The 10,643-nt window shown below is 36.3% G+C and overlaps 1 protein-coding gene across 8 annotated transcripts; it reads left to right on the plus strand.

Moving 5' to 3' along the window:
- The first annotated feature begins 5,688 nt into the window (after nucleotides 1-5,688).
- LOC116176019 (uncharacterized protein K02A2.6-like) lies at nucleotides 5,689-10,013 on the plus strand. 8 transcript variants are annotated; one of them, XM_031494445.1, is made up of 3 exons: nucleotides 6,310-6,419; nucleotides 6,992-7,014; nucleotides 7,071-10,013. In XM_031494445.1, exon 3 carries the CDS (start codon nucleotides 7,109-7,111, stop codon nucleotides 9,932-9,934), a length of 2,826 nt encoding a protein of 941 aa, XP_031350305.1. In that variant the 5' UTR covers nucleotides 6,310-6,419; nucleotides 6,992-7,014; nucleotides 7,071-7,108; the 3' UTR covers nucleotides 9,935-10,013. The 8 variants fall into 8 exon arrangements, with proteins under 8 accessions (XP_031350307.1, XP_031350308.1, XP_031350310.1 ...); XM_031494447.1 differs by having other exon boundaries at nucleotides 5,689-7,349; nucleotides 9,753-10,013; XM_031494448.1 differs by having other exon boundaries at nucleotides 5,689-7,354; nucleotides 9,753-9,879.
- Nucleotides 10,014-10,643: the final 630 nt, after the last annotated feature.

Here is a 10,643-nt window from a genome sequence, read left to right on the forward strand (position 1 = left end):
TAGTATTCTTGTCAAAAACAAAGCACAATTTAGACGTTTTCAATTTAATTCGCTTATAGTTGAAGGAAACGAGAAGGAAAACATTAACGTTAACCTTCTGAACCGTATTTTCTAATGAATGTCATAATTTAAGGCGGTAGGCGAATTGGAACCATTTCTAGACATTTCGTTCACCTTAATGACTTTTAATATCTGGCGTATTTGAGCCAACACCGTATAACATCGTTTAATAGGGTTAGATGTAAATTAACTTATAATTTCGTACAGTAAATCTCAGTTGCGCTTACATAATAACTGATGATTTTCAAGATAACGGAGGGCCTTTAGCCAAGTTAATAACTTCTGAACATCTATCTACCCGAATCATTGACGATTGCTGTTGTTGGAATGGCGTGTAAATGAAAGTCCTTGATTAAATCGCTATGAAAATAGATTCCATTGCAAAGTAAGCGATATTTACAGGTGCATCGTGCATCGTGCATGCGTTTCTTAAGTATAGACACTTGATGCAGTGCTGACTATTGACTTACAGTACAGCTGAACGTGTGGAAATAATATTCATTTATGGCTCCGAAAATCGATCATATTTTAGAACAGCTAGAACGTTTAATGAGAAGCATCCCGGGAGATGTTGCCAATCATAACGTCATTCTGGTTCCCCCTCGATACCCCCGAAACGGTTTTGCGCGATTTTCAATATCTCCTTTAGTTTGGAAAATATGGCCTACTGCAAGTTTTAAAATTGACACCCCGTATAATTCACACATTACATCTTTAACCCTGTTTATCTTTCTACATGATTCAGAAAATGTAGTAGAACAGCTTCGCACATCACTGAAAAGTTTACTCATGTATTCCTTCACACGAAAGTTGTTTTCGGTGGAAACATAAAATTAAACTCACCGTCTCGAAAAAAAACAGGAAAAAAGTGAGCAGTAGATAGAGTTGATATTTTGCAGGTCTGTTGTATGGACATTCAAATACAACATTTCACATAAACTTATAGACGTGTGATAGGTTCGCTAGCCAGAACGTGATTCGTTTGACTATTTTGTGTGCTTTGTACACTTTGTTTAACTCCCTCGTCGACTTTTGCTCTAGCCACCGTAACGGGTGGTCGTTTTAGAATCTCAAAAACATTCGAATTTGTATTTTAATCAACATAGAAAAATTTACACCGCTTTTTAGGGAACATGAACAAAAGTATGTCAGGAAAAGCTAAAACAACGCGTGAATTTTTGATAAAGGTGTGTCGTTTTATAAAAATTTGTAGTGATAAAATGTTGAAAGTTTTATTTTAAGTGAAAAATTGTAAACAAGGATGTGGTTGGGATTATTTGTTCATTCGCGTCTTCAAGAAGCGTTAATTGGATCGGTGACAAAGTCATTTTCGAGCCGCAGAGCCGCTTTTGAAATAAAAAACGGTATTAAGTAAACTCAACACACAATTCATTGTGGTAAACAAAGAAGTTTTCCTTTCCTATCGCGAAATGTAAGAGTTGGTGAAAAGCAAGTTCCCTAAAGTTGAGTGAAAAAACATTGTAGGTACAATAAATAAAAATTTCGATACAACAGCCTAAAGGAATCGACTCGCGAAAATAAAAAAAATTGGTATTGTATTTCTTTTTATGAATCAATTTTCTATCCAGGAACTGGTGAAGTACAATGGAAATTGCTCGACCTTTGTTTTTATTAATGTATCCCCCCCTCTCCTGCTTTACATAGCATTTTCCGCCCTTAAATTGAACGTAAACCATAATGACATTATTACCCGCCTTTAAGACAAAATAAAACCATAGGAATTATGGATTTTTATTCCATTTACCAAATGAACTTCTTTTAATACCGGGGCTTGCCTTGGACATCCGGACTCGATCGCATAAAAACAAATCCCTAGTCAATTGTCAAGATTGTTTTAATTTTTCTCCTCCCTTATCTAACTCCACCCTAGGTATTTCTGGAAAGATCCCAAACATTAAATAGTTCCTCAGTTACAAAAATTTGTTTACCCTTTTCTCTCTTAATTAAACTACTCAAATAATCAAGTCCTACACTTTGCAAAAACTCCTATAACATTTAATTTAATTTCATTTAATTTAATCTTACTGAAATTCTCACCTATTGCTAAATTACACAAAAGACCTTTCCCCACAATCGCTAAATTTAAAACCGAATCTCCTAAATCCCTCTCACAATAAAAAATCTCCCTCTGGTTACCTCAAATCTTATAATCTTTTCCTAACTCCTTCCCCTCTATTCCTTTCCTTCATAAAACATCAGCAACAAACTTACTTTTCCCTTCTAAGTACCTAATTTAAAACAAATTCCCCTGTAAAATTCCACCCCTGCAATACATCCTATTATCCGGAAATAAAATCCCCTATTATCATCTTCAAAAACTTCCTACAATTCACACAATAGAACTTTAACTTCAATTCGATTCTTCAATTCCCGTAAAATTCCTCAAAACACCTAGATAAATTGCGACTAAGCAGCGCTGCTAAATCACCCAGTGTAAAGGGGCACCAACTTAGAAGCGCTGCTAGCGACTCAGTTGCATGTTCAAATCCAGTCACGAGACGAAGCCGCTGAATTTTCGCTATTGATCTAAAACAAACTTTCTTTTTTTTAATCAACACGGAACTATGTTGAAAATGGCAGCTCGGATACAAACTTTAAAACTGATGAAATACCTCCTTCTATAACTTGTAACTGAATGTGTGCACATTAACGCTGGACAGAAATCGTATAGGTAAACTAATTCTTGTATCACTTCTTCTTAAATTTAAACGACAAAAGAAGACTTGAAAACACCGGCTGACTGCCGGAAAAATGCGTATTTGAAATTAACACGCAACGGACCGTTACGTGCGCTAAGTTAACTGACCGGACACCCTTTTTAAGAGCTGACCATCTCCAGTCTATTTTTCTTCTTCGGTAAAGACCGACGAAATACGAGCATTTGTTTACAACTCATTTCCTAAACTGCAATCTTTGCAGATGGGCCATTGCGTATCTTAATGAATTAAACTTTACTTTGATAAAGGCCCCGAACCAAGCATTAGGTTGTTAAATAGTTCTCGTATAGACGCAATACATCCTTTACTCACATGTTGCTTGACTTCTACGTATTCAATTACAAAAAACAATTAATACCTACTAAATTATTGAACAATTTGTACAGCAAAAATACAGGTAAAACTAAAGTTAAATAAAACTCATCAATTATGTGCCTATTTGTAACAAAATTCCACAAGGTTTCCTGATCACTTTAAATTATGTTAAATACAAGGTGTAGAGGTTCAATTTTATTTAATGTTTGTTTTCGACCCTTGTAAATGTAACTAAGCCCGTTGCACCACTGAGCTTAGTAGACGACAAATTACGCACGCGTACAGAGAAAGAGGTCGCCAAAAGGGCAGCGTGATTTTTCTATTTTCTCAATTGCTGAACATTAAATTGCGAGGAATACCATGGAGTACGTATATTTCGAGGACTGCTTTATGCGCTGATGCAAGCTACGAAGCACTAAAAATCGAGTGGTCGTTATTGCTTGGAAAGGATGTGGATAGTCAGGACTCAGGACTACACAAATGGGTTTCAGAAACAGGTGTGTGCACTGACGTTACGAAGCATCAAAAGGCACTAACAAAGCACTAATATAACGATCGATATCGGTCGTATATGTACTTTCAGTGCTACCTTCTTGGACCTGCTAATTACATAAATTTGTTAAATTATGAACTTTAGCCTAAACTTTACTTTTGCATTTTTACCAAACAGCGCAAATAAAGTGTTCGTCTTATTAAAAAAAAATGACGTGACTATCCATTTGCAAACATTTCCTTCCTTGTAACGAAAGTCAAACAGAGGCAATCATTCAAGTAAAAATTATAACCTTTCTAGTACATAAAATGTAACAAGCAAGAAAATCTAAAAGCGTGTGCAAAAGTGACGTCCTACTCTTGCATACGAAATAAACGGTTGTAAACAAAGGGAACTAAATCAAGCGTATCTAATATTCCTCCTAACTTTCAACATGTAATTGAGTATGAAATTGTACACGCTACAGAATGTGTAAATAAGCCCGAAAGCTGAGTAAAATAATAGTGACGTCAGTCGAACTGTAATCACAAGTCTTCGTAAGAACTCTGACAATCTGACTCCACCATTATACTCCGTTCCAAAAAAGAGAAAGTGGATCGAAACATAATCATCCGTAACAATGCTAAAAAAACTCAGGTGGCCAACGAGAATAACCTTTGTGATAGATTTCCAATGCGCATTTATCACTAATGACGAATGCCCCAGGCTAAATAACTTTTCGTTGGTAACACGAGGCCTATTTCTCAGTAATGAATATTCTTTCAGAACTTCCGAACGAACAAGTCTTCGGTATGACACAAAGGTATTCAGATAGGTTCGATCATGCCTTTAGCTCATTGTGTTTGAATGAAAACTTGAATAATTTTGCTTTTCCTTTCAGGTGTTTTTTACCAACTTTATCGGTCACTTAACGCCGAGATGTTCAAACAACGAATTTTAATATTTTCGCTAAATGTACTCGTAGAAATTTGAAATATCCTTAATGCATCTATCCTCCACGGAGTTACTGACAAGGTCAGTCTGCTACAGGGTGGATGGGTGTAATATTGCCTGGCATCTTAACGAAAAGGGTTAAAGGTTCAAAGACCATTCACAAAACCACACTTCGCATTGATAGGAAATATTCAATTTTATTTATATATGAATCAAACTAAATGTATAAATGCTAAATATATAAAATTAAGAAAAATTTCATCGGCCGCAGCATGACGGTGGCTCGATGGATATAAGATATAATTTCTCGCGCGTGACTGAATTTCTATCTTCGAGATTCACCCATGCACGGATTTGGCACTGCGTAACGCCGCTTAACGAATGCCCCTTTCCTACTATTTTCACTCATATTTATTGGTTCCCCGTTTCTATCTGTATCTGTGCTTTATCTTAAAACGACGAGTGGTATAAATACGCGAAATCATAAGCTTGTTGTTCTTTCACATTCGATTGCGATAGACGTATCTATCTCGGCTCTTGTTTTAATTACAATGACTCGCTTCATTTACCTCTTCCCGAATATACACCCGTAATGCAGTATTTATTATTTTGTTCTATTTACAGCTCAATTACAATTGCATTTTTAAATCGCCATATATTGCTAATTCCCTTTCAGCTTCTTTACGGTTTAATAAACTTGGGTTATGAATAAATAAAATAATTGATTTCCTTACAATACCCAAATCAACATTCACACGCACAAGATTATAGTTGCGTATAAAACACTTTCAGCAGTTGTTGTACTCACCAGCGGTGAAGATTATTTTAAATTGAAAATATTAGTTATTATTATGAACGCTATGTAATACCCGATGTACAATCTGGCTTCAGACCATTCCGCAGCACAAACTCGGCTCTTCTAAAACTAACCAACGACTTCGCAGCCAGTATAGATAAAATGGAAGTCAATGTACTTATACTCCTTGACTACAGCAAAGCTTTTGATGTAATTAATCACGAATTGCTACTTGCGAAACTTGCATATTACGGGCTTTCTGATAGCGCTTTAAATTGGTTTAGAAGCTACCTGTGTAACTGAGATGTATGACAAATGCCATATACAGTATGGGAAATGGACTGTAGAAAAGTAAGGAAATAAAAGGACATTCGGTACTCGAGCGAGCATGAAGAAGGTGTTTCATTGCCCATAAAGAGAATATGCTAAACGCGTGCAAAGTGTACATTACATGGCGACGAGGAACAAGTAACTGTTAATTCGGGTCCGAAGAAAGAAAGTATATCTAAACAGTGGAAACACATCAGCGAACGATAGGCTCCGTTCTATAGCAAAGACGTGTAAAAACCTGTAAGCGAAATGGCGACAGTTGAAGATAAGCCAAGGTTAATTGGACATATCAAGGAATTCAACATGGGTCAAGACTTTCATATATATGAAGAAAAATTTGCGCAATATTGCGAAGCAAATGGAATTGAGGAAAAGAAGCGAATAGCAATGTTGATCAGCCTAATATGTGACGACACATACAAAACATTGCGAGATCTATGTTTTCCCGACAAACCACACAGTAAGACGTACGAAGAATTGTGCAAGATATTGCGGGAACATAACTCACCGCCAAAGAATACGTTCCGCGAGCGAATCAAGTTTTATCAGGAAGTGCAAAATCCAAATGAAAGTTGTAGTGAATGGTACGCGCGGATTAAACGACTAGCCATTGACTGTAAATTCGTAAATATATCAGACGTGCTCAAGGATAAGTTTGTAGCAGGTTTAAGACCAGGTCCGGTACTGGACAAAACTGTAGAATCCGAAGTCACCATAGAATTAAAGGCGATCGTCGACATAGCTGTTGCGAAGGAGACCGCGATTAAATGTTCATCCTTGACCACAAGGGACATCAATGCCGTTACAACACACAAACAGCTGCGAGGAAACCGTTTTCGATCAAATGGACCGTCTAGAATGTCAACCAGCAGTGAGCTGAACCGAAATCCTTCGGATGATCATAGTCAACGACGGAAGCCCAAATGTGCATGCTGCGGAAGGAAACACACGGGAGTATGCAAGTATAAATCATACATGTGTAACCGATGTAATAAGGTGGGTCATCTAGAAATTGTTTGTAAGCAAGTAAAGCCAATATTGAACGTTAATGAATGCGACATTCAGCCGATTTGTAAAGTAGGTACTAATGTTAAGTTAGATAGCAAACCTATAATGTTGAAGGTAAATATTAACGGAAATGAGTTGGACGTATTGCTAGATTCAGGTTCCCCGATTTCAACAATTAATGAGGCAACTTATTACAAATACTTTAATCAGATTATTAAAGTTACCGAGCATGTATTCTGTGGATATCAAGGCGATCTTATCATTCCGGTAGGATATATCGATGTAAATATTAGGTTTAGGAATAGGGTTAAGTTACTAAGATTTTTTGTAATCAAAACACGGCAAGCTAATTTAGTAGGCAGAGATTTTATGCAATTATTTAATATTAACTTTTCAGGGTTAAATGTAATTGACATCCATGATCATGCCTCTGTGATGATAACACGTGAATTTCCCGAAGTTGTGAATGGAGGGTTAGGCACATTTAAATATGCCAAGATTACGTTAAAGTTGAAAGTTAACGCCATTCCAAGCCACAGTAGACCACTACCAGTTCCATTGGTATTGAAACCTAAGATTGAAAAAGAATTGGATCGTTTAATTGCTAATGGTATTATTACGCCAGTCATTTCATCTGATTGGTCATCGCAGATTATTCCTGTCATGAGAAGTAACGGTACGGTAAGAATATGTGGTAATTATATTAAGTTGAATAAGGAGTTAGAGGACGTGTTTTATCCACTGCCACGCATTGATGACATTTATGCGAGTTTAAGTGGGAATTCAAAGTTTTCTAAAATAGACTTGTCTGATGCTTATTTACAGTTTGAGCTTTCGGATGATTCAAAAGGTCTCGTCACAATTTCAACACATAAGGGTCTCTTTAGGGTAAATAGAATGCCATTTGGAGTGAAATGTAGCGGATTTTATTTCCAAAAGCACATTGAGCAATTGTTCCAAGGCATACCCAATGTCTTCATCTTTCAAGATGATATATTGGTAGGTCATAGGGAAGAAGAAAACGAATTGGAAATATTACGAGAAGTTTTTGATAAATTGGCAAAAGCAGGGTTAAAAGTCAATGTCGATAAATGTAAATTTCTTCAGGGAGAAATCAAGTACCTGGGGTTTGTGTTAACAAAACAGGGACTGGCTAAGGATAAAGAAAAGCTACAAGCCATAAATGTAATTCCTTATCCAACCAATATGAAAGAGTTACGTTCCTTTATCGGGATGGTAAATTATTATTCGAGGTTTGTTCCCAAAATGTCTGAATTATTAGAACCCTTATATATATTGTTAAGGCAGGGTCAAGAATTTAAGTTTGACGAGGGGTGTAAGAATGCTTTTGATAGGTTAAAGTCAATTATTATGACAGATCAAGTATTGACATATTTTGACCCAGGGTTACCAATTTATATTACAACCGATGCAAGCAAAACTGGTATGTCAGGGGTACTCTCTCACATAATGCCAGATGGGGTTGAAAGAATCGTAGCCTGTGTGTCACGAACGTTTACCAAGGCAGAACTTAATTATTCTACAGTTCATCGTGAAGCGTTAGCGTGTATATTTGCAATAAAAAAATTCCATGACTATATTTTTGGTCAAAACTTTACAATCAGGACAGACCAAAAAGCACTTATAGCAATATTAGGTAATAATAAAGAAACAAACCAGACTTACGCGAATAGGTTAAAAAGATATGCACTTTATCTTTCAAATTTTAGTTATAAAATTGAACACATAAAAGGGCAGAAGAATGTGATAGCAGACTGTTTCTCTAGATTAACAATAGGTAATCAAGCAGATAATAATGTAGATACATATGATGAAAATGGACTTTATTTTACCGACACTTCAATTATTGACATTAGTCAAATTCAAAGCGAAACTGAAAAAGATGAAAATCTTAAGTTAGTGATGGAGTATTTAAAAAGTTCATGGCCAAATGAAATTAGTTCAGAATTAAAACCATTTCATAACAGGCGATTAGAGTTACAGACCATAGCAAATTGTTTATTTTGGGGGCACAAAATTGTTGTACCGCTCAAATTACAAAAACAAGTAATGTTAGATCTGCATGCGTCACATCAGGGCATTGTGCGTTCAAAAGCTTTAGCTAGATCATATTTTTGGTTCGTTGGCATGGATAAAGCGATTGAGCAAATGTGTAAGTCATGTGTGGCATGCACCAAAATAAAACCATGTCCAGACAAAATATATGTACCATGGCCAAAATCACATACACCATTTGAAACTGTTCATATAGATTATTGTGATCTTGGGAAAACTCACTTGTTAGTGATTGTGGATTCATATACCAAATGGTTGGAAATATATGAAACTCCAGTCATAACAAGTAAAGTTACAATAGAAAAATTACGCGATTGTTTTGCACGATTTGGACTACCGTACACGGTGGTATCAGATAATGCTACAGTCTTTACATCACAAGTGATGCAACAATTTTTTACGAATAATAAAATCAAGCATATGACCATTGCACCTTACTCTCCACAAAGTAACGGGCAAGCTGAGAATTCAGTAAAAACTGTTAAAACTAGTTTAAAGGCCGCTTTAGCGGATTGTTCGAACACTGGAGTAGAGTTGTCAGTTTTAATTGCGAGGTTTCTTATCACATACAGAGACACTCCACATTGTGTAACAAAAAAATCACCCGCAGAATTGTTATTTGGGAAACGAATTAGAACGAAATTTGACCTTTTGATTCGACCGAAATATCAAACAAATGATGCAAACCAAAATAACGAAAAGATGACAAGAAATGTACGTTCATTTCATAGGGGGGATGTAGTACTAGTCAGAGACTACCATGACATCAATAAAGTACAGTGGATGGAAGCACAAATAGAGGACAAAATCGGGTCAACTATGTATGAGTGTAAAACGATAACAGGAGTAATGTGTAGACGACACGTAAATCAGATTAAGTTATTACGTAAAGCCAATAAGGGAGGGAATGTGGCTATGCATGACGTTGATGATAAAACAATTGAAAATCATTCAGAAAATGACAAAGTAGAAATCCATTCTTCACATTTTGATGACATTACAGGTCAAGGTTATCGGCATAGGTATGATCAGGAGATGACACAGGAATCCAGAAACATAGTAGATACACCCATTGTAGGTCAAGATAACACCGCCTCAGAGACTAGACCTAGAAGGGGAATACGTTTACCAAGTAAATACAATAATTATGTAATGGGTTACATTAGATTAAGGGGGGAGATGTGAGATGTATGACAAATGCCATATACAGTATGGGAAATGGACTGTAGAAAAGTAAGGAAATAAAAGGACATTCGGTACTCGAGCGAGCATGAAGAAGGTGTTTCATTGCCCATAAAGAGAATATGCTAAACGCGTGCAAAGTGTACATTACAGTAACAGGGCTCAGTGTGTCAAGATGTACAACGTGATGTCTGATGAAATGAGTGTCATCAAAGGAGTACCGCAGGGCAGCATCCTTGGGCCTCTTCTGTTTATCGTTTTCATCTCTGACTTACCATCAGTAACTACTCCCGATTGTAAATTACTTCAATATGCTGACGACACTCAGCTGTACGCCTCTTCCTCTCCACATAAAATTAATGAAGCTATACAATCTATCAACCTCAATCTCCAACGGATATCTGATTGGTCGACTGCTAACGGACTGATAATCAATCCTTCAAAAACAATAGCTATGTGTGTTGGTTCTAGTGCTATGCGCGTACGTGCTTTTGAACATCTCACTGTGCGGATATCTATAAACAATATCGAAATAGAATTCTCTGAAGAGGCAAAGAATCTAGGTGTATGGTTTGACAGTAACTTGAACTTTGAAAAACATACTAAAATGATGTTACAATCATCATTTGTTAAATTTAAGCACTTTTATAGTTTTAAGAAGATTTTGCCAGCTACTATAAAATGGTCTCTTGTTCGAAATTTAATATTAACT

This window comes from Photinus pyralis, unplaced genomic scaffold (genome assembly GCF_008802855.1).
Source record: "Photinus pyralis isolate 1611_PpyrPB1 unplaced genomic scaffold, Ppyr1.3 Ppyr1.4_LG7, whole genome shotgun sequence".
Lineage (NCBI taxonomy): Eukaryota > Metazoa > Arthropoda > Insecta > Coleoptera > Lampyridae > Photinus > Photinus pyralis.

Excerpts from the sequence above, each read along its gene's own strand:
- LOC116176019 (XM_031494443.1), top strand. The coding sequence starts at position 7,043 with ATGCAATTATTTAATATTAACTTTTCAGGGTTAAATGTAATTGACATC.